The sequence below is a fragment of the Camelus bactrianus genome, chromosome 8 (genome assembly GCF_048773025.1).
Source record: "Camelus bactrianus isolate YW-2024 breed Bactrian camel chromosome 8, ASM4877302v1, whole genome shotgun sequence".
Lineage (NCBI taxonomy): Eukaryota > Metazoa > Chordata > Mammalia > Artiodactyla > Camelidae > Camelus > Camelus bactrianus.
In genome coordinates, this window is record NC_133546.1 from 45,334,644 (window position 1) to 45,361,507 (window position 26,864).

The window sequence follows — 26,864 nt, forward strand, 5'->3', positions numbered from 1 at the left end:
ATCAGATTTTTCTTTTTTTTAGAAAAGTTTTCCTTTTTCTCCATGTGATTTCTTCTAAACTTGGGAATTAGTGTTCATTTCAGAGGGCGCCCTTGGCATTCTCCCAACTATAAAGACCCTCAATCTGACCCCTGGTCACTTCTTGGGTGAGTGGGAGTGTTCCACAGCATTACTCAGCTCAAATCTCCATCTTCAAGTATAAATTTAAAGCATTAGAGAGAGAAAGAGAAAGAGAGAGAGAGAAAAGGAAAGGGAAAGAAGGGAGAGAGAGCATTTGCTCTGAGAGATTTTCTGCAGTCCTAGGGAGAAAGACTCAAATGCTGAGCATGTAATCCGGGCAGGACTCAGAAGAAAAAACACATGAATTGAAATGTTGCTGTCCAACCTAGGGCTCATTTTCATGTCTCACTTTGGCATAATTTTCTTTTTAGTAGAACTACCGTATTGTTTCCTGGTCACAGCTTTTAAGACTTTTGTTTCTTTTTCTTGCAGGCTGCTTCATGAAGCAGACTTTGGTGAAGAGATGGAGACAAAGATGTACCATTTCCAGCTACCTCCTGATAATCCCTCCTCTGCCTCCCTGGTCCCTAGGCCAAAACATCGACCACCCCCTCCCCTCACCATCCCTCTACCCTGCATAAACCCCACTCTCAGCTCTGCAAGTCCCTTCTGCTGTCCCTATCCCGCCAGGCCCAGGAAGGGGGGCACCTAGAGAGCAGGACAGATGTGGGGACATGATCTAGGTACTCAGGTAGAACCTGAACTACAGTTTTATCCTACAGAAACTGGATTTTTAAAGGATTCTAAGTTCTTTAATATCAAAATTACAGGGCAGCTACACTGAGGATTCCATAAGCTTCTATGCGTTGAGCCAGGGCCCTAACTAACATCACATCACTATTTCTAAGGAAAAATGAAATTCTTGTTTCAAATACCTGATCTCAAATGAACTTTTACAACAACTTGTTATGAGGGGATTATGTCACATAGACCTACACACTCAGGGACAGCTCCTGTTTCTATCCATCAGGCTGTCCACCTGTCTGTCTATCCATTCACACTTCCTCTTTATTAAGGAATAGCATAATTGCCAAAGAAATGTGAAAACAAAAAGCTAAGAATGAAAAAATAAAATTAAACATTTTATATTTATTGAGTTCAAAGCAATGGTTCTGCTGTAAATTCATCTTCACTGAGTTAAACAAAAAGAACCAATATTAAAATTGTTCTTGTTTTTATAGAGGTGGCATGATATAAGACATACTACATGAGTTGTGTAGTTGCTAGCTGTGATCTCAGGCCAAACTACTTTTCCAGGCCTTGGTTTTCTTATCTATGATTCTATTAACTCTCTAGAATTATTTTTTTTATCTGAGATTTACAAATGTCCAGCAATAAATCTGGCATACAATGGTTATTTCCCATCCTTTCTCCCTTGTAACCTAACCTCTTTTTGAGTTCCCTGTTTCACTTCAATAAAAATATTTCAAAATCACATCTAAGTTTCAGAAGCCTTGACTTAAGTGTTTCTCCACATTTGGGTACCCTATCCACCCATCTGATTGATTTCAGTTAATGTCCAAAATGGACTAATATGGATAGATGATTGACTTATAAATTAAATAGGCTCAAAGAGCCTACTTAGGTTGACAACTGTAATCATTTATTTGAACTGACTCACCTGTGCCTGTGCCCACAAAATATTTGATTTTCATGAGACGTCGTGGATTTCAGTTTTTTCTTTTCTTTTTCCTGAAGAGGGATTTAGACCCTTGTAACAGCCTCATCTAACGTTCTTCTGTGACAATAGTTAGTAAAGTTAGATTATACTTGAATGAATCAAGGAATGACCTCAAAGGAGGACAAATCAGATTTTATTTAAGTAGGTTCGTCAAGCGGTCTTTCCTTTTTACTATTAGGCCCATTGCACCACAGCAGCAGAGGCAGGGGTAGGAGCAGCATCCTGCGACCAGAGGAAAATGCATATGAGCAGCGGGGAGGAGCCGAGGTCCCCATGGTCCTGTAGCCTCAGGGGAGCAGGAATCCACTTTGTAGCCTCGTGTGTCCAGGACTCTGCCCCTCCTGACACTCTCTCACTGGTCCCCATTCCTGGTGTCTGTCCTTATGGCTGTCAGAGTTGGGGGATCTGCCTGTCAGTTGGAATTTGACACCCTTGCTCCTTATTCTATGGTGCCATAATCCTTGATTTTTTTCAGGCAACTCTGTGTCCACTGGAGATCAGGTCCTGCCTGCCAAGCTTGAACTCAGGGTAAAAAACATACTCCCTGTCTAAGGAAGTCTGAAGGCCTAGGAGATTCAGTATGATTTATAGCCCCCTACAATCACACGGAGAAGTCCACATTCTAAAATGTTACTGACTTTAGTTTAAAGTAAGACCAGAAGGCTTTCTTTGTTTTGAAGTGAAATTTGGGGTTTTTTTCTCCTGTCTCGTAAAAGATGTTTCTATCATAGGGCTACCATGTAGCCAAAGCTCAGAGATGTCCAGGCATCCTGCATTTACCGAGTGTGTGTGTATTCAAGGTTCATTCAGGTGGCTTAATAAGAAGCCAAAATATCTGGTCCTACATTCACCTTCAGGGTGCTGATTTTAATTTTGTGGTGCAGAAATAAGGCCAAATAAATAGGCAAAACGTAGACCTAAGAATGACTTTAACTTACTAATCTACTACATCTTCAACAGCAATTTTAGATAAAAATGGTCCAGAGGACAAAGTGCATAATTAATGATGAGAAAAATGATTCAAGTCCCGTAATAAAAAGTTCTCCCTGCGGTAATCATTTGCCCAGAGTTTTATTCATGCAACAGTGTCGGTTACTTCTTGCTTCTGTCCCCTTCATTCCAGTACTGTTCAGTCTGCATTTCTGTGAGCCGGGAAACTGTGCGCTGAAATGCAAAGATTTCCTCTTCTCCAGTAAACATTGAGAGTCCTTCCGCTGAGTCCTGGATACCAAAAAACAAAACAAAACAACAATCCAGCACCAATTAAAACCACTGACCTAAAATTTAAAACACTAAACATAGGCTTAAAAAAAATTTGGGGGGGTTACTTGTTTAGATTATAAAATATTCTATAAATTTTTTTCACATACAATCTCTTAAATTAGACTAGAGAATCAACTAATCTAAACCAATAATCAATAAACAGAACAAATTACCAAGGAGAAAACAATAGGGAAAACATTCGAAGAATAATTAAAGCTGAAACAACACCCTAAAATCCAAATAAGAACATTTTTGCTCAGATGAAGTTCTCTACAAATCTAAAGGAAGGACATTCCAGAGAGAAAAGGAATTCTTTCTCAAAAAGTGCATGCCAGAAACAAGTAATGCCAAAACCCAGCAGTTCTGGCAAGTGAGGAAGAGGCTGACCCTCCCTGAAGCTTCACAGACAGGGCCACGTTCCCGAGGGGAGGCCTGAGGACGAACCTCTGAAGAGCCTTTTCCAAACTGGGTGACTGACTGCGAGCCTGGAGATTGTGTCTGGGAGCTTACTTTGGGAAGGCCAGAGCTGCTTGTGGTCTTGAGCTGCTGGGACACTTGATCCTCCTATCAAAGGGTCAAGTCGGGGAGCTCTCTATGAGGCCAGTAAACAGCCTGGCACTGGTGATTCCAACATGGGCTTGTGGCCAGTAGGTGGGTGTTGAATTTTTGTCTCTTTCCTTAGGGGTTTGCTGTTATACTCTTTCAGAGAGAGGTTCTGGACTCCAAAGTCCAAGTTACTGATCCACTGTAAAACTGCATGACCCCATGGTCACGTGCGCTGATTTCCTCATATGTTATTAGTCCCAAATGCTAGGCTTACTTTGCCCTTTATCTGAACCCTGATCCTAGGAAGAACAATTTAAGAGTTGATGATTTAAACGACTTTAGAAACTGAGATGATGTAGTCCCTCAAGGGTATTCTTCTAAATTGTCAAAGATATTATTTGGATATAATTATTGCTCTTAGAGAAATGGGATTATAAGCAGCTATTTATTTCTACATGTAGATTTAAATAATCATATTTTGATAGCTCACTTCTAAAAGAATTATTGGCTTCATTTCCCCAAACTCCCGAGAATGCATAATTTACGTCAGGTCAGTAAGAAACTGTTTCCTCATTCCAAATGGCCTTTCACCTCTCTGGGGTTGAAAGAATGAGGCTCCCCTCATTCTGGGGGTGTTTATATAATTATGACTAATATTTCAATTGTCTACAGTTGAGAACTATAATCTGGTAACATTCATCCAGAAGAAGGAAAAAAAGTCACTTTGTGGCCTGGGGTGAATCACCGGGCCCTTATGCTTCAGAGCTGGACCAGCATTGGCTGATCCCCTACAGGGTGTCCCCAGAGCCTGGCACCCACAGGTGCTCCATAAATGCTTACAGAATAGGGGTTAGGAGGTGAATTGTGGATTTCTTTTTAAGCCAAGGGCCTGGCCAGGCACTTCATGGTCCTGGGAGAGACAGTCCACGTGCTCGGACACTGTGTGGTGCACACTACAAATCCAGCAGAAGGGAAGCAGGAGACCCAGAGGTCTCATAGTGTAGCAGGAGGAGCCCGGAACTAGACACAGGCACCCTGGCATCCAGCTCTGACCTGCTTTCAGTCAGCACGGTGACCGTGGGCCCATTAGTCCACCTCCCTGGACTTTGTCTTTATCACATGCAAAAATGATCATGAAGATTTCTTCCCCTTTAAGGCAGTAATTCTCCACATTTAGTGATACTGAGAATAGGACTGCTACACTGGCTTTAGAAGAAAGCAGCAAATCAGTGGTTAAATATATACTATAGTCCTTCAAAATGTAGCCATGTATCAAACCAAAAACAATTAAGCTGTTTTATAATAAAAAAGGAGATTATGTTAATATCACCTACCTGGCTCAGCCCCAAATCATCCATCAGTATTCTGCTTTGCTCCAACTCACTGTCATGATGTTGATGCAAAAATAAGCTTGATATAGGAGTCAATGCAGAGCAAATTACGCGCACCTGAAAGGGAGGAAAATGAGTTAACGGTGTTACTCCTTCCCTTTCACAAGTTGAAGGTAACAACAAATTTCTCACAAAATAAAAACCTGTTTGTCATAACAGGGAGCTTGGATTTTTGCTTTTAAAATGTCTGTATGTGTTCTAAAAGTTTGAGTCTCTTTAAAGTGATACTTTTTTTAATGATTCTAAATACATGCAGCAAAATTGATACTCGGTGAAAATACTCTTTTATGAACTCACAGAATGGGTATTTACAAAAGAACAATTCCTTGAACTCCTCTCTTTCAATCTAAGTAACAGTAATAACTTTATTTCTATTTTTACATATTTTATCCAAGTTCTATCTTTATTTTGGGAAAAAATATTTAAAGCTTCAATTTATGACATATTTTTCCTATTTCATTAATCTGTTTTTCTAATTAGAGATTTAAGCTAATTATTCTAAAGTTACCCTAAACTATCCTAAAGTTATTCTAAAATCTCATTAATCTCCATGTTTAAAAGTCCACACACACAAAAATGCTAAGCAAAATGTGGCTGTCAGAGTTTCAAAACTGGCAGGACACATCTACACTGCTTCTTCGTCACTAATAATAAAAATCTTGTGTAATAAGTGAATACAGCATTTCTTTAAAGTGGATTTCAATATTTGGGAAACTCTCTTTTCTACTTCTGGAGTATCTCTGAAATATAAATAGGCCACATAACCCATATTCAGATAGCCTGGGATCACAGATGTTTCCAAATGTATTTTTTAAACAAAGTATTTTTTTAAAAAAACCTTTTGATCATGTCCATATTTTTTCTAATAGTTTGAGTCTCTTTAAAGTGATATTTTTAAACTGCAAAGTACTTTCCAAATATTTCCACACAGCTTGTATCATCCTGTGAAGTAGGGAACAAAAGGTTTTATTGGCCTTTGGGCCTGGAGAGGTCTCAGCTCATGAGGCCAGCTCAAAGCTTCCAGTTCTAAGTCCAGTGGTTTTTCCATTACATCGGAGGTTGACATTTTTACCTGACTGACTGGAGCCCATCTCAGTGTGCATCAAAGTTACTCACCAGATGCACTGTTACCACTTTGCTGCATAGGTGACTGCTAAGTTCAGTGCATCGCAACTCCAATTACACCCTGAGTTTCCAGAACATACATTTATATCAGCATGCTTCCAGCTAGTCTTCAAAAAGTCTAAGCTTTACATTAATACTTCTTGGTTACATAAGTGTTTGAGTGAGTGTGCATATGTGATCATATATCAGAAACAGTTTTTGTATCTTTATAAATTTTATGCCCACTAGTTTAGATACAAAAAATACTCTTCTTGATATTTTAAGGAGTCTTGAATTTGTTTTCAGGATTCACAACTATCCTTTTAAAATCATTATTCAAGTAAATATGCCAATACTATAAAATAATGTATTGATGTTTGGGACTATTCTTTCCAGATCCAAGTGGCTTTCTACCTGCTCTTATAAATTCTTTTAATCACAAATGACACTTTTTTCATTACTTAGATGGGAATGCCCTTGTTTCACACATTTCCATGAATACATTCTAGAATGATGTCTGTTTAATGCTCCCAATTTCTGAAATAAGTTAATTTAAACTACGTTTAAAAAAGAATATGTGTGATTTAGTTAAAGCAAATGTTAGGAGAATGGTTCTAGTATTGAATCATATTGCTAGATAAATCTTTTTTCCTTCTAATTAAGAAGTAGGGGTACGTAGAAGTTGGGGGAGGGGTGGGACTGAGGGATGGGGAACATAAGCTTTCTTTAAGGTATTTCTAGCTGGAAGATTAAAGAAAATAGTTAATCAATCCTCCACTCTAAGAACCACCTCCCAGTGCCCCTCTACCACTTTCTTCTTGAAAGTGGTAAAATGCTAAATTACATGCTAAAATACATGAAATTTTTTTTTTAAAAGGGACAATGATAGTTACTGGAGTTTCTGGGTCAGAGGGAGAAAAACTGCAATACTAGGAGGGCTGGCCCTTTGGTCATTCATTCACCCTCTAAAAACAGAGTGTTACCTCCAGGAGATTTATTCTGGACCCCATGTGATGATTTCAAAGCAGAGTCTCTGGATGAGTGACCCAGAAGGAGACAAGTGATAGGACTTGAACTTCGAGCTCTAGTGTTCTCAGCTTCCTGCCTCTCCCAATGCTCTGCTCACACCCCTGTTGGCCCCCTGAAAGCAGGTGGCAGAGTCTGCTGGCTGCCCTTTGTGCTCAGGCCCATCACAAAGCCTTTGCTGCAAACTTCCCACTCTGCTGACCCCTTTTCACCCTGATGGGAGTTGGGCCATCACATCTCAGTGTTTATGAGAAGCACTTGAGGAGCTGGTGAACCAGCAAGCTCCAGGCCACATCCCTGGTCCTCATTTGCTGGTGGGGGTGGAGTGAGCTCTGGAATCCAGATCTTAAGTAGCTAAGATGATTCTGGTGCAGCTGGTCCTCAGCAGCACTTCCTACATCCACCTCCATCACCTGCACAAAGATCCACTCCCCCTGGACTCTCACAGCACCAACTCCCCTCTCTTTCCAAGAGAACATCCCCCAGTGCTGACTTTACTCTCAGTCTGTACACATTTGATTTGTGTTTCTTCAACACTAGACTGCCAGATCCATGAAGGCAGGCACCGTGTCTGGCTTTCTTTGTCACTGAATCAGCACTGTGCTTCGCATGATAAAGGTTGTGGAATGAATGAATAAAGGAAACGTTAAAAATCTCACCTCTCCCTCCCAGCACATTCTGGTGCTTTCTCCTCCCCTCAAAGTCCCTTCAATTTTAGAATCACTGCTCTATCTATTTCTGTGCAAGGAACAGGGAAGAAAAATGGTATCTAACAGTAAAATAATATTTAAATTAACTCTAGTTTGAAGGTGTTTATACTTTACTGTATATACTATTAATAGTGGCTCATCTTCACTGAAAGCTTACTGTATGCCACAAGATGTTCTAAGTACTTTACACACTTATTTAATCCTCACAACATGTTATGAGATAACTGCTATTATTACTCACTTTTTCTACAGAAGGCAATTCAAGTTCAAGAGGTTAGGCTGGTCTTCAAGGTCAACAGCCTGGTACCAGGGCCCACTCCTTAACCACTAGGCTACTGATGAAGGGAAAATGGCTCTGCAATTCATGCTAAAATACATGAAATTTTTTTTTTAAAAGGGACAATGATAGTTACTGGAGTTTCTGGGTCAGAGGGAGAAAAACTGCAATACTAGGAGGGCTGGCCCTTTGGTCATTCATTCATCTTGCTCATTATTTTATGAGTCTAATAATTTATTCATGCAACAAGTATTTACTGAACGCTCAGTCTAGGTAAGGCACTGTGTTGCACATCCTCACAGACAGCACACGATACGTCTAACTGAATGATGGAATCGCTAACATGGCAGTGCCTTACGACGGGACTTTTACTATTCTACTACTGCTATTACTGCTACCACCAGTAGTCCTTACACAGCATCCAGCTTGTGCCAAGTGTTGTCATAAGTGGTTTACACGGATTAGTCTATTTTGTCCTCACAACAATTCTCTGAAGCAAATACTACTATTATCTTCAATTTGCAGATGAGGAAACAGGCACAGAAAAGTGAAGTGAGTAGCAGACCAGGATTCCAGCCCAGGCAACCTCACTTCACAGTCCAAAATGTTTAGTTTTGAGAAAATGTACTACATCCTTACCTTGAAATCATAGAAGTTATCAATGAGAGTTATGAATCTCCGGGCTTGAGTCCTCTTCGCCAGGGTAAACTGTGGAATGTTTCGTAAAAATACTGTATCAAAATTCTTTGACAGTTCCAAATAGTCACTGGCTCCAAGTGGCTATAATGAATGTAAAATAAAGAGTTGGAAATTAAAATAAGCCAGTTCTGGTGGAAAACATCTCTTCTTGTTGTCATGGTGTGATCTAGGTGGTAGTTTGGGAGTAACTTGACCAAATGGGGCAGTGTTTTCAGAGTGGGCCGGGGGCAATGTACACTGTATTGTAATAGTGATGTACAAAGAAGGTAAGAGAGAAGAACTTGGCAGGAATGGAAAGAGTATTCTAGCCACTTCAGCTGGTATCCTGTAGGCCCCTGTCCTAAATCTCATCTTCACTGTCTCTATTTATATGATATAACTTTAAACATGTCCTAACAAAGCCTTCCTATGACTCAAATGCAAACTGTCACTACTGTTAAATGGAGCTATCTTATAATGGTATGCTGAATATTATGTCACTATTTTGAAATAAAGACTATGTTTCAGTAAGAAAAGCATCAGAAAATGTTTTTCGTTTAACTTGGGGTACCCAAGTACAATGCAGCAAACACTGCTAACCGCTGCGGGAAACATCAGAGGGTCTTCATGACCAGAAGCAGACTGAGACCTCAGGCATAACTGCACAGCACTCTACCTCTTGATACGAGGAGGCAGCATTCAGGGCCCAAGAAATTGCTCACAAAGGTGCCGCCTACAGATGTAGAGCGCTTGTTCCTGAAACATGAATTTAACTCATGAGAATTATGACAATGTTATGCAAACACACTTTTTAGGGGTTAGGAACACTCCCAGGAGAGTCACCTCTCCTCGTCTGAAGTTGTGCGTGGATGACTGTACCTGTGAGCAGTGGAGAGGAGAGTGTGTCTGGCTCCGTCAGGGTGCGGAGGAGACTGGAGACTAGGAAGGCCAGGAGCTACTCTGAGGTCCCTCTGAAAGCCACAGCAGATCCCCATGACACGGATGGCTGAGCCTCCTCAGTTTCTGGCAGGATCTATCAATACTACTCCCTGTTCAAAAATGTTCCCCTCACTTAGGGAATCATCTGCATTAAAGCTTCTGCTTTCAGAAATGTAGATATGGCTACATTCCTGGGGGAATTAGGGAACTGTGAGGAGAGGGAGAATCATTCTCACCTTGGAGTCCATCCATTTAAATCCACCACTACCCTAATGACCAGCTGAGATCAGTTACACAGAAAACTCACAGAGGTGTGGGCAGTAAGAGTGAATCAGGGTGAAAAGCTCTGGAGAGGTGGTTCTCTCAAAAGACAGCAGTTCTAAGAAGGATGCAGCAACTACGAGCCTAGGGCAGAGGGATACCACACCAGAGAGAGAGCATTGATGCCTTTGGAAATCTGCTTAGAGATGCCCTTTCTCCTTTCTCCTCTCTCCTCTCACCAACCAGATAACACATGGGGCCAGAGGAGATGACCTTGCCTTTTCCATTTCCCTTCCCTGGCTGGAAGGCCTTTACCTCCAGACCCAGTGCCTGACCTTAGCTAAGCCTCCCTGCTCACCTCAGCCACACAGGGACTTGAATGTGCGTGTGGTTTATTTTGGTCTAACCTTGACACTGTCGAGCCTGATGTGGACCAGGAGGCTGTATTAACAGAGTAGATTGGAACAAAGGCTCTAGAATGCTTGTGTTTGAGTCCTCAGTCTGTAACTTATTAACAGTGTGTCTCCGGCAAGTTACCTAATCTTTCTGTTCCTGAGTCTTCCCATCTGTAAAATGGAAATTGATTTGGATCTCACAGGACTGTGAGGATTACACAAAATAATACATGTAAAGCATTCAGCACAGTGCCTGGCACATACGTTACCATTCATCCCATTTTGGCTGTTTTTTATTCTTATCTGGAGCTCAACTGATGAGGTGAAGGTGTAAAGAAGTGTCCTTCTCAATAGGATCGTTTCTACCACTGACTACATCCAAAACCCTAAATCAGCCTTTGTGCATTTGCCTGAGCTCAGAGTCATAGTAGGGACCGGATAAGATGGTGGAATCCCCATGTAATGAAAACAGTTCCAGAAAGAAGGAGGGGGAAGGTAAGATACAGTGTTGTCCTGTAAAAAGGATAACTCATACAATAAGACACTCATGCTCTGAGGGTGACACACTACTTTTTTGAGATCAGTTAGAATTTAGTGTCTTATCTTTTGTAAATCAGAAAGTATATGTAAAAAAATGTAAAACCTCATCTTAGGTATGTAGTTATGTATAATTAAGCTCACTCTTTATGCATGAATATGATTTCTATCAGTATAACTACATGCCCAAGGAAAATCATTATCAGAAGTACACTGAAGTGCCTAGGGCAGCTGAAAATCAGAATTTTGCCCACTCAGCTATTTTTACAAATTATACACCTTTGTCAGTAGGCTCTGCATTTGCCATTATACTGGCAAATATCCCTTTCCTTCATATCCCAAAGACAATTATGTGCTCATTCATGTAAAGAAAATTAAGCTTAATACAGTTATTTATCTCTTTTAAGAATAATAGTTATTGGGGGAAGTTATTGTTTAATGGGTATAGAATTTCAGTTTGGGGAGATGAAAAGTTCTAGAGATGGATAATCGTGATGGTTGCACAACATATGAGTATACTTAATGCCACTGAACTGTACACTTAAAAAATGATTAAAGTGGTAAATTTTATGTTGTGTATTATTTTACTTCAATAAAAAAATAGTCATTAAATAAAAGAGAGCTTAATAGTTGCCAAATAAATCACAATTTAGGCCATGGAGAAACAGTAGTATTTCTTTTTTCTTTAAAAATGTGAGAAAGAAGAATGAAATGTATTAAAGAAGGAAGTCTTTTCCTAAGAGAGTTCAGCTTCAAAAAGATTAAGATTAATTTAAAATATAAAATTAAGAAAATAGATATTTAAAGAGTGTGTTTTCTTATCCTGGCTTCTATGTTGATCTAAGAAGTGACACTCAATAAACTTTCAGGATTGAATTTGGCGAGAGATGAGGGTTTCTTATTAATCAGAAACACTATTTTTCATTAATTAAATAAGTTACATAGTTGTGAGCAAAAATACCGTAAAGGCTTTGGAATTATGGTCTGTCATGTCTAGTCATGTGACCTTGAGCAAGTGTTCCTGAACTTCCATTTCCTTAACCATAAAAGGGGGATCATAACAAAACCTGTCTCATAGGTTTGTCCCAAGGGTTCAATGTATTGACTGCATGTAAAATCTTACAGTAGTGGCAGTTATATAGTAAGTGGTCAATAAATGTTAGTTACTAATTTACAGAGTTCATGTGAGAAGTAAATGAAATGATTTATGTATGTTATGCTGTTTGGCACACAATAAACACTTTATAAAGAGTGGCTATTTTATTAACTATCAATAACCTTCTCCTCAGCTCACAAAGTCAGGCAGCCTAAACAAGGTGAACAGATCAAAAAGTTCAACAGTCTGGCCTGCCTCTGGTTAGCTAAGCCACTCCCTCTGGTCCTTCCAGCTGTCTCTGGTCCACCAAAATACCTGCCCTCCTGGCACCCTAGCCCTCCATAAAGTCATATGTAGATGACAAAGATAGTGTCTGCCTCAGGCCCTCTCCGTCCCACATGACTTGTGATAACACATGAGCACCCATGTGGGGGAAAGCTCTAGGCCCACATAATGAACAGCTCCTAACCCAGTACATGCCACACAGAAAGTACTTAATATTTATCAGATGAATTAGTGAGTGAATGTGTGAATAAAACAACACAGCCTGGGGAGCAGTCTTACTCCTTTTATATTCATTTGTCTCCAAAGTAATTGAAACACCAACTCAAAAATCTTACTCCTTCCTAGTTGGCCCAAATCCTCATTTCCAAGGCAAGTCTTTATTGTATACCCTGGAATATATATGTAGGAAAAGTCTAGGAAAGATACAGACCATACTGTTAACACTGGTTATCTTCAGATAGTGGAATAAAAGATTAATTTTGTTTCATTGTTATACTTTTTGGATGTTCCCCTCAGTGAACTTGTGTGCTTTTCAAAAGCAAAAACAACATTTTCTTAGAGATCATCTTTATAATGGGCATCTTATCACTTATGATTCATCTGTGTGAGATCATAATATCAGTTTTGTCATGGACATTTCTATGTTTTTCCCTAACTTTCCTTAATCTATAGAAGTAATAATTTTTCAGGAACATATAAAAAGAAAATCAAACTGAATGTGTTTTTCTCCTTTAAAGTTTGACAAATAGAAAAATGATTTGATATTTGGGGTGAAATCTGACTTCGGTTGTATAGCTACTTTCAGCTAACAGTTCTTTACCCCAGGGCAACAAGAGGGAGGGAGAGGATGGGATAAATGGCAGCAGTCCCAAATAGTTCACGTTCAGCCTTCACGGCCGAGCACCAGAGTCCCTAGATCAAAGGCCTAGAAATGTCAAAATCCACATCACAGCCCAGGGTGATATGCTCCTATTTATATCGTGTCTTAATTTGAGCAATTTTTCTCCTGGCATGTTGTCAGTGTTTCTTTTTCCCATAACTGTCAGACAATATCCAGTCCATCTGTATGTGCATATGACGTGTATACTACCTCTGCTTCATCATCTCTCTCTCCCTCTTTCCTCTTTCTGGTACTCTAAGTGAACTAAGTTAAACTCCATTGTCTCCATTTCTTTTATCCTTTCTTTTGTATTTTCCTTTTTCCACTTCTTCATGATTCATTTTGGATAGCTTCCTCTGACCTATATTCTAGTCCACTATGTTGCTCCCTAGCTGTGTTCTATCTGCTCTCAAACTTATCCACTGAGTTCTTAATTTTGGTTATTATACTTTACAGTTATAGAAATTCTAGACTAGGAGCCAAGATGGTGGAGTAGAAGGATGCTCGTAGCTCACCCTCTCCCACAAATACACCAAAACTCACATCCACGGACCCACCCAACCAACCATAGCATCTGCTGACTCTGACAGAACACTGCCCTCTTCAAAACACAAAGACACCACAAATCTGGTAGGAGAAAAGGAAAAAAGAAAGAAGGAAAAGCAAAACAGTGCAGGACCGGTCCCATGGGGAGGGAGCGTCAAAGGAGGAATAGCACTCGTTCGCTGACTCTCCCCTCTCCAACGGAGAGGCCAATGGGATGGAAGGGGAGCCTCCGAGGCCGAGATCTGTATGGAGCACCCCTTGACCAATAGAACTAAGTTAAACGGGCACAAAGGGTCCCCATGACACCCAGCCCGAGACGCGAACTGGCAGCTGGGGCCGGGACAGGCTGCCCGAGCCCGGTGGAGGTCTGGGGAAGCTGCACTGAGGCAACCCTGGGGGACTGCAGGGTGCTGCATGCCGTGGCTGGGAGGAGATACAGAGCAGAACAGCCTGGGTCCCCCATAAATTACAAAAAAAAAAAAAAACAAAGAAACACTGCTGGTGTGCCCTTGTGGGGGAAGGGCACCGTAGTCTTTGTCTCCTCAGACCTGTGGTGCCACTACTGGCACTTTTCGGGAGAAGAGAGGCAGGGCGCAGCCACAACCGCCATATCCTCCTGTGCGCAGTGCCTAGGCTGGGGCGGGGCTGAGACCTGAATCCACATATGGGGGCTCTGCAACCTCCTAGGCAGGACTGAGATTTGTTTACAGCCCAAGGCAGATAGGATTTTTCTGCCCTGGTACCTCAGAGAATTTGTGCCGCCAAGACAAACAAGGAGCTGAGTTTTGGTACAGAGTAGGGGCAGGACTGTTCCACGGTCTTCCCCAAGCATGCCTATGGAGCACCGACCCAAGGTGGAGAGGGCAGCTGCACAGAGCAAGGGAGCAATTGACGCCAGGAGAGGGCGGGTGGCCACCCACCTTCCTGGCAGGAGTGCGGCACCTGACCAAAGTGCTGGGAGGGGGCGCAATCCACCTACCTGCCTCACCCAAGCGCAGAATCTGACTGTGGCATCGGGAGGGGGAGTGACCTGCCTGCCCACCCACCGGGTAAGAGCTCAGCACCTGACCCAGTGCTAGGAGGGGACACGATTTACCCACCTACCTCACCCAAGTGCAGCATCTGACTGCAGCATCGGGATGGGGAGTGACCTGCCCGCCCACCATGGAAGACTGTAGCATCTGACTCAGTATTGGGAGGGGGTGCGATCTGCTTGCTGACAGGCACTGGGAGCAGCACAGAGGAGGGCACCAACAGAGGGCCTCCGGAAAAAACAAGCTGAGTTTGTGAAACAGGGCGAAGACAGAAAGACCTCTCGATAAAATCATCAAAAGTGCAGTCTCCACGAGAACACATCCCTTTTTTTTTTATCAGTTCTATTTTCTGTTACCTTTTTAATCTTTACTTTTCAAACAATTGTATATGTCTACAGTTTTAATCCCTTTTAAATTTTTCTTTTAAAATCTTTTTATTATTATTATTTTTAAAAATCCACATCATTGCATTTTTATTTATCTTGGTTTTGATCTCCTGTTATTGATTATGCACAGGTTTCAAATACGGTTTTTTGATTTTTTTCCTTTTTTTTTTTTAAGGTTTTTAAAAGATGTCTTAACTCGATTGCTATTCTGCTTCAACTTGCTCTTCTATTATTGATTATACACTGTTTTCAAACCGTTTTTTTCTCCCTTCTTTTAAAATTCTCTCTCTTTTTTTCAAGTTTTATTCCTGCATAGGCTTTAGATAGATAAATAAATAAACTCCTTAAGGACCACAATAGATAACTGATACTATATAAGCCACAGTGCCAGAGAGATATGAGCAATATGAAGAAGCAGAGGAACCACTCCCAATTAAAAGAGCAAGAGATATCCCCTGAAAGAACAATCAATGAAATAGACAATGATGGCTACTAGATCAAGATTTCAAAAAAGGAGTGATCAAAGGACTGAAGGAACTAAAAGAGATAGTGTTTAGAGATATAAAATACATCAAAAATGAAACTGAAGCTATAAAGAAGAGCCAAGTAGAATTAGTACACTAACTTGCTGAGATGAGAGCTGACCTAAAGGCTGTACAAAGCAGGCTAGATAATGCAGAGGAACGAATAAGTGACCTAGAAGACAGGACAACAGAAAGCACCCAATCAGAACAGCTGAGAGAAAAACAAATTAAAAAAAAATGAAAACAATATAAGGGACCTACGGGATAATACAAAGCATGCCAATCTATGCATCATAGTAGTTCCAGAAGGGGAAGAAAGAACAAAGGGGATTGAAAAGGTATTTGAAGAAATCATGACTGAAAACTTCCCAAACCTAAAGAAGGAATCAGATATCCAAGTACAGGAGGCTCAGAGGGTCCCAAACAGGAAGAACCCAAACAGACCCACACCAAGACACATCATAACCAAGATGGCCAGAGTCAAGGATAAAGAAATGATCCTAAAGGCAGCAAGAGAAAAACAAAGAGTGAGTTACAAGGGAACCCCCATAAGGCTCTCAGCTGATTTCTCTACACAAACACTACAGGCCAGAAGGGAGTGGCAAGATATATTCAAAGTCCTGAATGAAAAAAAGATGCAGCCTAGGATACTCTATCCTGCAAGGCTATCCTTTAGAATAGAAGGAGAGATAAAGAACTTCACACACAAGGAAAAACTAAAAGAGTTTAAAACAATAAACCCATGCTAAAAGAAATATTGACAGGTCTACTCTAAACAGAAAAGAAGCAGGATGCTACAAAAATGAGAAACTCATAACTGGAAAGGAGATAACTGCCATGACTTACAAAAAGAATAAACACAAAATTGTAAAAGAAGACATCTAAATCATTAAGAGCGGCAGAGGGAAGCAAGGAAAGCCACTGTGGAAAACAGTGTGGAGATTCCTCAAAAGACTAGGAATAGACTTACCATAGGACCCAGGAATCCCACTCCTGGGCATATATCCAGAAGGAACCCTACTTCAAAATGACACCTGCACCCCAAAGTTCATAGCAGCACTATTTACAATAGCCAAGACATGGAAACAGCCTAAATGTCCATCAACAGATGACTGGATAAAGAAGTGGTGGTATATTTATACGATGGAATACTATTCAGCCACAAACCCCGACAACATAACGCCATTTGCAGCAACATGGATGTTCCTGGAGAATGTCATTCTAAGTGAAGCAAGCCAGAAAGAGAAAGAAAAATACCATATGAGATCGCTCATATGTGGAATCTAAAAAAAAATAAATAAATAAATAAATACATACATACATACATACACACACACACACATACATACATACATACATACATACATACATACATACATACAAAACAGAAACAGACTCAAAGATATAGAATACAAACTCGTGGTTGCCAAGGGGGCAAGGGGTAGGAAGAGACAGAATGGGATTTCAAAATTTGTAGATACTGACAGGTATATGTAGAATAGATAAACAAGATTATACTGTATAGCACAGGGAAATATATACAAGATCTTGTGGTAGCTCATAGCAAAAAAAAAATGTGACAATGAATATATGTATGTTCATGTATAACTGAAAACCTGTGCTCTATACTGGAATTTGACACAACATTGTAAAATGACTATAACTCAATTAAAAAATATTAAGAAAAAGAAATTCTACTGGTTCTTTTTCAAAGCTGATATATCTCTTTTTATAGTTTCTAGATCCCTACACTTAAACTCCCAAGCTTAGCTTCCTTTCTGAATCTCTTTGAATATGTGACATTCCTTGTTTAAACTATGAATTCATAATTCCAATATATGGAGTGTTAATTTTATTGTCTTGTCTCCTCATATGTTTGGTTATCTTTGTGTATTAGATTTTATCTTTGAAAAAAATATTTGGAGAAAAAAATTTCAAGTACAAGGCTTAAAGTATTCTGAGCTACTTGGCTCACACACAGTTTGCCTAAGTCCGAGAGAGAGCTGCTTTACTTTGGGCTCATACTTATTCTTAGAGTGCAGTCCTTGAGGGCTCTATCCAAAGTGGGGAACAGGTTACTAGGACCCCATTCTTGGCTGGCCCTAGTCTGCCTTTTGTCCCACTAACCCAGTAAGGCTGCCAAAGCAAGCTCAATTCAGCTCGGTTCATTTTTTAAGAAGAAAATTTCTACTGCTCACCAATATCTGTTTTCCTCCTTTTTCAGGGCACACAGCTAGATTATATTCCCCAGCCTCTCTTGCATTTAGGTGTGGCCATGTGATCAAGTTCAGGCCAGTGGAATGCAACAGAAACATTGTTTCTAGATCTGGCCCATAAAAACCTCCCACACTGACTCCTCACTTCCTTTTCTCATCTGCTGGCTAAGAGAGAGGGCTCTGAGGACTTAAAGGAGGGTGAAGGAACAACAGGGGTAAAACCTGGATCCATGAGGGACCACATGGAGCAGAGTTTCCTGACTGCACTGGATGGTGATATGAGTAAGAAATGCAGGTTTATTTGTTAAGCCTATAAGATTTGGGGATTGTTTGTTTCAGTAGTTAGCCTATCCTAATAGTTAATTCATCCAGCTTCTTCTGTTGTCCTAACTACAAGGTTGGTGCAGATTACCGACAAAGAGTCCACCATTATTGGAAGTGTAAGACTTCCTAATACTTCTTGTGTGAACCAGGATTCTTATTCATGTAAGATGGTAACTATCAAAAATTACTCTTCAAATTTTCCTCAAATTATCATTAAAATTTTTAAAATCAGGAACTGCATTTAGCCATTTCTAGCATCAAATCTGGAGGTAATTTTATTTGTGGAGGTAATTTTTCACGTTACAAATTTGGAAAGATATTATTTGAAAGTTTTGTTCAAATTCAGTATTTGATATATTTAAAACATCTTTGTAAATTTATTTTTCTTCTCATGATTATATAATATACAAAAATACACTAAATATTTTCACCAAACCACATATAGATACTGCCAAATCATCTTATGTAGCCCAGCATGCCACACAATTGGTATCCTTTTTGATGTGTGACATCCTGATCGCTATGACTGATAAACTGATACTAATGTTGCCACAGGGCTACCCATTCTCTCTCTTTCCCAAGCATTCAGTATTTAAAGGTGTTTGGGGCATTCAAATGCATTAACTACAAAACTCTCTAGAAAATTAGATAATTTTAAACCCATTTAAAATGTTTTTGGAGAAATGAAGAATGCTTTTGTGGGGCAGTCTGATTACAGCTATGGCTCTGACTGTTCTTTGCCTCTTGTCCACACTCTTTGGATTGTGACTTTCCAGCTCTTGGATTAAGACATGGAATCTATCTGCACAACTCTGCAATCTGGGCTGGGCTTGTAATTTACCACAGCCAACAGAATGTGGCAAAAGTGACAAATTTCCAAGTCTAAGCTGAGAAAGCACCCTAGGCCACCTACATCTAGCTGGCCCCCAAACAGACAAGAGAGCACAACCAAGATCAGCAAGGCTGACTGCAGATGCATGAGTGAGTCCAGAATAGAACTAAACAACTTCCTAGCTGACTTCCCAGCTTCCTAGCCAAACAGAGAGCAATAGTAAATGCTTATTTTTTTTAAGTCACTGAATTGGGGGGTGGGCTGATTTGCTGAAATATTTCACTTGCTACAGAGAGATTCACTAGGAAAAGACCATGTTTTCAAAGTCATTACAAGTCTAGCACATGTAGAAAAATATGATCTAGCTTTTATAGCAAAAGATTGATTTTACATAATTGATAAGTATATATAAACATGTAAGTATTGTTTATTTTATGTTCATTTATTTTTGTAATCAATTTTGGAATTTTTATGGTACAGTATAAAATTTATTTTCAAAAATAAAACTTATGATTTACTATATACAAGAACTAGAAGAAAAAAAAAAAGCCAGAAAATTATGTGGCATCATTATAGAATGCAAGACAACATGGACCCAAATGAATAAAAACAGAGTGAAAGCAAGTTGACATAAGAAAGGAATTAGGGGAGACTAGGACTGACTGAACTAAAACTCAAATTGTAAGAACATTCCAGCAGAAAAATAAAGACACAATTTGAATAGACAATTCCTGGAACCAAAAACATAAACAGTATAATAGGCTAATAAACAAGTAGAAAATATAGTCAAGCTCAGTATTAACCAAAGAAAGACAAAATAAGAATGATATATCACTTTTCATACAGCAATTTTGCAAAGAAAAATAAATTACACTATTTAATGCTAGAAAGCATGTAGTAAGACATCTATTGCTGCTGGAAAAATAAGTCAGTTTTATTCCAGGAAAAAAAACTACTGGATTGTATTAAGAGCCCAAAAGAAGTCACAAATTTGACCCAATCATTCTGTTTCTAGAAATCAATCTATAGGAAAAAAATCAGAAATTCAACCAAAGGCTATACATGAGGATTACTTATGACCATGCCAACCAAAAAGCAATTTTAAAGTATGACAAATAGAGGAATGGCTTGATACGGCACATTGATATAATAGAATAATAAGTTGCTAACAAATAATGGTGTTTATGAAAAATATTTGATATGGAAACACACAAAAGCTAAGTGAAAACATAATGCAAAATTAAAATTGTATTAAAGCATCTGTTTTGCTCAAAATATTTGTGTAGAACAAAGGCTAAGAAAACACTGAAAATATTAACAATTGTTAACTCTAAATGGTCTGAGTGAGACTTAGAAGTATTTTTATTATCTTTATTTTTAAGATTATTTTCTGTATTTTCCAAAGGGGAGAGACAAAATATATTATGACAAAAAAAGGGTAAAAACAAAATTCTGTTGTTGTAAAACAATGTTTGAGATATTTACTGATTCCAAACAAAGTGTACACTTTGTTTTTGTTTTTCAGCTATTTAGTCTCCGCATCTTCCCTTAAAATAATGAAGAGTGAATGTGTAAAATATTCAATATAAATGCATATACTCATAAATCTTGAGGACTCACAAATCTATTCAGATTTGCAGTTGCAACTCTCACTTACTCCACTGTAGAAGACTGGTAGTCCCAGAATTGTCAATACAGCTGACCCTTGAAAAATACAGTTTGAACTGTGTACATCCAATTACATGCAGATTTTTTTGGTCGTAAATACTGCAATGCTACACAATTGGTTGAATCTGTGGATGAGGAACCTCAGATGTGGAGGAACCGAGTATACAGAGGGCCAACTATAAATTATATATGTATCTTCAACTGCGTGGAGGACAGTGCCCCTAATCCCACACTGTTCAAGGATCAACTACTATTTATTCACCTCAGTGTCCCTAGCGCCTTGCACAGACCAGGGAACAGAGTCTTGCATGATACAGAATTGGTGAATAAATGTCACTGTTGTCACCAAGTCTTATTCAAAATCAATTATATTTACTGAATGCTTAATAAATACAAGGCGTTACTAAATCCTACAAGGACTTTGTAGGAGAGAAGACACTCTTTTGACTTCACTAACGTACCACTAAATTTCATGCACGTGATGCCTATGGCAGTTGCAAATATTTATAGTTATGTTCTGCATTCATTGATCGGCCTATGTAAGTGAACCATAGCAGTAAGACACTGTTTGAAATCATAATTAGTATTATAAATTCATGCATTGTATCCTATGAATAACTAAAGCATATGATTATTTTTGAGCACTAAATGGCACTCCAGTTAGTAGCATCCTTGAGTATGTTATTCTAGCTCAAAATTCAAGTAGTATTACCAAAAGCAGATTCATCTTATGACAGATAATGATGACAAGCTCCATCTTTCTACCTGAGCAATTAAAAAGTTTAATAGTCTTTGATGTGGCTGGTTATCTCAATAATTTCCTAAACAGGAACAATTAAAATCCACTTATTCAATGGTTTATGCATTCTCCACTATTGTTTCAAACTCTTTGTTTCTGTGGAAACCTGATGAAAACTTAAAGAACTTTAAATCTATAATGAGTTTGCAAAGAGCATTTGTTTTCCTTAATTACCAAGAATATACAGCTGGATTATATGTAGCACAGTTTCTCTAACAAACTTTTAGGAATAAAGAGCTTGCCTGCGGTCTTCTTTCTCCTGTATGAGAAACGGCACAGCTGTCTGCTTGGGTTTGACCCTGGTGCCCGGAGTGAAGATTTTCTCAATGTCACACCAATGTGAAATGCTCGAGCGTTACCACCAGGCTGCCTTCTGCCCTACAATGAGTGAGTGGTTGATCCACTTCAGTGACAGGAATGAGCTGTCAGCTTGAGTTTCTTTTTTTCTCTGCCTGGCTAATGCTTGTCTGCTGCCATTATTTCAGCTCAAGTAGGACAATTATTATTTTAAGCACTGTCTAGATTATACTGCCCTAAGGGTTACTCTTTATCTGTATAGACTCCTCTTTATAAATTCCTTGTAGTAATATCCTGATAGCTCCTCATTAAACAAGTTGTTTTGTTTACATAGAAATGATAATATCTCATAGCTTAAAGAGAAGTACCTTTTAATAAGCAAAAAAAAAAAAAATGCTTGAATGAAGTTCGGATGAATGTGTTCTTTTCAAAACAAGCTAAAAAACATCAAAAGAACGGATGTTAAAACAACTATGTGCACCAAGCTAATAAAGATAATAATTAGAAAAACAGAGCACTGAAATGTGTATTATTTGTAGAGTAAATAATTTCCCAAGGCTGGTCATATGGCACCTTAATATGAGAAATCTCATTAATGGGAAGACCACAGCATCCAGCCAGGAAACATCTCACCACTCCAAAAAAAAACTATCAACTTACACATTCTACTTTAGAAGATGTTCTTTTTGTGTTGAGTAAAAGTTTTACTACTTGACTTATATAGTCTTGATGGTAGGAGGCTAGTTCCACCTAGATCTGCCAGATCTTTGCTAAACTCTCTAACTCCTCTATGGCCAAATAATAATAGTTAATATAGTACTCTTTTTGTGGGGGGATGGTGTCATATTTTTATTTTAACAGAGTTTGTAGAAACAATGACTCAAAATCAAAAAAATCAAGTTGGCAAACTAGAGGCTATTGCACCCTTTCCCCACCCTGACTTGACTAGTTTTGTGTATCTCCAAATTCTGGAGATATCTAATTCTGGAGATTCTGGAACTGACAACTTTCTCAAAACACAAACCACATCATATCAGATCTACTGAGTGTCTAACTATGTGAAAAACACTGTGCCAGGTTTATTCCTAGGAATATTTCCAGTTCATTTGGGAAGTGGAAAACCCCTAACAACTAATATAAAAACATTTGACTGACAGCCTGCAGCATAGAAAACCAAAAAGAAAAATATGGAGATAGGTTAAAAATACAACATTAGAAGAATATAAAGAAGTAGGAAATCATTATCATTGGCATCATCATTGTTATTAATAAGTACCACCGAATGTAAGCATCAATACCACTCCAAGGCAATACATTAAAACTGCAAAACAATCTCCAAGAGATGGTAAGAATTATTGGAATGGATTACACTAACCATAACCTGGGGTTGAGTAAATGAGACAATGATTTATTAAGCAATTAGCTGGTCTCTGACCAGGATGGAGTGTCCAATTGTTTAATAGACATCTAAAATTTGAGGGGCATCAAGAGTTGACCCTTTAGGAAATGAGATAGATGGGGTTCGACCATGCCAATATTAACAACAGTGAATGAGTTAGTGTAGCTTAGAACCCTCTACACAGAAAGACCCTAAATACTTCTGGAATTAGAACATCCTGCCTAGATACTTTATTCAGTTTAAGTTTTCAATTTAACTATAGCATAAGTGATAGTCAGAAGTCTAGAGCAAAACAGGACTGCTTCTTTGGTTTTTAAGTCTAAAGGAAATGAGCCTTCACAGCCTCCTTCACAGACCCTGACTAACCATGTCCTCCCTTGCCATGAGGTTATTCAGCCTGACTAGACTCTTGCTAGTTCTCAAGGTATCTAAAGTTTCTGAATTAAGCTAATGAGAGATTTATACTTTAGATTTTATAAGAAGCCATGGGGACACTCTGAATTACTAGGTTTTGTTTCTAATGACTCCCACAATTTGTCCAGTTTCAAGCCAATTCTAACCAGATTCTGGAAAAACGGGAACAAGTGAGCCAAACAATTCATTACACTGAGTATTTAGCCTAATGAGAGAACCCATATTCTCCATGTCTAGAAACACAGATAGCATGACATTTTTCAAAAACATGCCATATACAAATGTATGTGTATATATAAGTATTTCATTAGTTAGTTTCTTTAAGGAGTTTTTGGTTGGAAGGTATTTAGTCTAATGTGGTCCTCTACTGTTAAGTAACCATGTGTAATTAATCCTTTAAAATCACAAAGAATGAGAAAATTTTATTTTAGCGATAAACAGCTAGTTCTTTGCAATTATTAACCTAGATATTAGCAATCCAGCAGACATTGAAAAAACACTGGCAGGGGAAGAAAAATAGTCCAACAGTTGCTAGAATTATTTCACAAAATCATTTATTAAAATAATGCTATAACATCCTCCTAATTTCCCATTGGAAAAGGGGGAAATATTCTCAGCTGGTTCAAAACAAATGGAAATTTAAACATTATTACTAATGCCCCAAACATTATGATATTTGATTGTACAGACTACAGAAGGTAATAAATGTATATGACCAAGGCTGAGATGTTTGCACCCTTTTCACTTTCTATTTTTTAATATAATTATTTTAATAAGAATAAATACGATAATGATGACGTAATTAGTAACAATATGATTCTACCAAAATCACTGAAATCAGTAACTGACAGAAGACTAGCACTTGATCACTAACATAACTGAGCCATCCTGAGCATCCCTTCAGTAGAGGGCAGTATTTGCTACATTTCTGTAAGAGGAAAGGCAGTGTTACTAATTTGGCTGGCTTTGAGATCTACCCAGAAGAAATTTGAAAGACTAGCCCCATGTAGTACAAGATAAAGCTCTACACCCTTTGCTACTGGTCCTACATGTGCATATGAAATGAAAGGTCAACCAATGTTAGCTTTTTCCTTTGGATTTCAGAGCCAAGAGGCATGAAAAGTGACATTTAGGACACTAAAAAGTGAAGTGAGAGAAGCCTTTAGAATAGCAAAGAAATTATTTTAAATTTGAGAATGATGACTTCTGAACAAGTCTTACAAATGCAGAAATTCTGTTAGTTTCGTTTTGCTTTTCTCTGTGAGTATTCATTGGGAAGAAACTGAACCTTCTTTGAGGTGGATATTTGAAAAGCCCAAGCAGAGTTGGAGAAGAGGTGGATATTAGAGTTATTATTCTTCCTCACACTCTTCTGCTGTCCAAATCATAGAAATACTAGGTGGAAAATGCTAAATTCATATTCTAATGATATTAAAAAGTGAATCAGAGCAAGGCTGAATGCCTCTCTGTACTGCTGGATACATAAAGGGCCAAGCCTTTCAAACTGATTAAGTCCAACAGAATTCTTCTTTCTTTCTTCTTGCCAAAAGACAACCTTGAATTATCTGCTGCCCAGATTTTATTCAAGGACATAACATTTGTGAAAGGCTTGAAAATGAGTCTAACCAATCTCTAAACATTTAAAACTATTTCTCTGGATAAAGTCAAATAATAAAGAAAAAAGCTTGGGGAGAGAGAAGCAAGATGCTGCAGTAGAAGGACACTTGTAGCTCACCCTCTCCCACAAATACACCAAAACTCACATCTACGGACCTACTCAGCCAACCAGAGCACCTGCCGAATTCTGACAGAACATCACCCTCTTCAAAAGACAAAGACACCAAAAATCTAGTAGGAAAAAAGGAAAAAAGAAAGAAGAAAAAGCAAAACAGTGTGGGACCGATCCCGCAGGGAGGGAGCGGCAAAGGAGGACTGGCGCTCGTTTGCTGGGTCTCCCCTCTCCAACGGAGAGGCCAGCAGGATGGAGGGGGAGCCTCTGAGGCTCAGCAACCCTTGACTGACAGAACTGAGTTAAATGGGCACAAAGGGTCCTCGTGACACCCAGCCCAAGTAGGCGAGCCAGCAGCTGGGGCCGGGACAGGCCACCTGAGCCAGGCGGAGGACTGGGGCGGCTGCACTGAGGCAGCCCCTGGGGACAGCAGGGTGCTGCGCGCCGTGGCTGGGAGGGGATATGGAGCAGAAAAATGGGTCCCCCATAAATTGCGTAAAAAGCAAAGCAACACGGCTGGTGTGCCCTGGGGGGAGGGGCGCCATAGCCTTTGTCTCTTCAGACTTGTGCCGCCATTACTGGTGCTTCTCGCGAGAAGAGAGGCAGGGTGCAGCCACAGCTGCCATCTTCTCCTGTGCACAGCGCTCGGGCGGGGGTGGGGCCGAGACCTGAATCCACACACAGGGGGTCCGCAACCTCCTAGGCAGGACTGAGACTTGTTTACAGCCCGAGGCAGATAGGATCCTTCTGCCCTGGCACCTCAGAGAACTCGCACCGCCAAGACAAACAAGGAGCTGAGATTTGGCCACGAGCAGGGGCAGGGTCGTTCTGTGGTCTTCCCCAAGCCCGCCTTTGGAGTGTTGACCTGAGGTGGAGCGGACAGCTGCACAGAGCTGCGGAGCAACCAGCGCTGGGAGAGGGCGGGGGGCCACCTGAATTCCTGGTAGGAACGCAGCACCTAACCACGGTGCTGCGAGGGGGCACAATCAGCCCACCTGCCTCACCCGAGCGCAGCATCTGACTGCGGCATTGGAAGAGGGAGTGACCCGCCCACCCACCGGGTAAGAGCTCAGCACCTGACCCAGTGTTGGGAGGGGGCACGATCTGCTAGCTGACAGCCACTGGGAACAGCACAGATGAGGGCGCCAACAAAGGGCTTCTGGAAACAGCAAGCTGAGTTTGTGAAACAGGGCGAAGAAACAAAGACCTCTTGATAAAATCATTACGAGCACACTGTCTCCAGGAGAACTAGATAACTGATACTCCTTAAGCCACAGTGCCAGAGAGATATGAGCAATATGAAGAAGCAGAGGAACCACTCCCAATTAAAAGAGCAAGAGATATCCCCTGAAAGAACAATCAATGAAATAGACAATGATGGCTACTAGATCAAGATTTCAAAAAAGGAGTGATCAAAGGACTGAAGGAACTAAAAGAGATAGTGTTTAGAGATATAAAATACATCAAAAATGAAACTGAAGCTATAAAGAAGAGCCAAGTAGAATTAGTACACTAACTTGCTGAGATGAGAGCTGACCTAAAGGTTGTACAAAGCAGGCTAGATAAT

At 39.7% G+C, this 26,864-nt stretch overlaps 1 protein-coding gene across 8 annotated transcripts in view; it reads right to left on the reverse strand.

Annotated features, from left to right (window-relative positions):
- Positions 1-1,129: 1,129 nt before the first annotated feature.
- The window catches only part of AFG1L (AFG1 like ATPase), a 202,560-nt gene continuing 176,825 nt past the window's right edge, over positions 1,130-26,864 (reverse strand). For all 8 annotated transcript variants that reach the window (XM_074368540.1, XM_010965390.3, XM_074368543.1 and 5 more), the window contains 3 exons: positions 8,698-8,838; positions 4,885-4,998; positions 1,130-2,962 (listed from right to left, as the gene is read on the reverse strand). In XM_074368540.1, the coding sequence (XP_074224641.1) occupies positions 2,834-2,962; positions 4,885-4,998; positions 8,698-8,838 (384 nt within the window). In that variant the 3' untranslated portion in view covers positions 1,130-2,833. The remainder of the gene's footprint in view (positions 2,963-4,884; positions 4,999-8,697; positions 8,839-26,864) is intronic.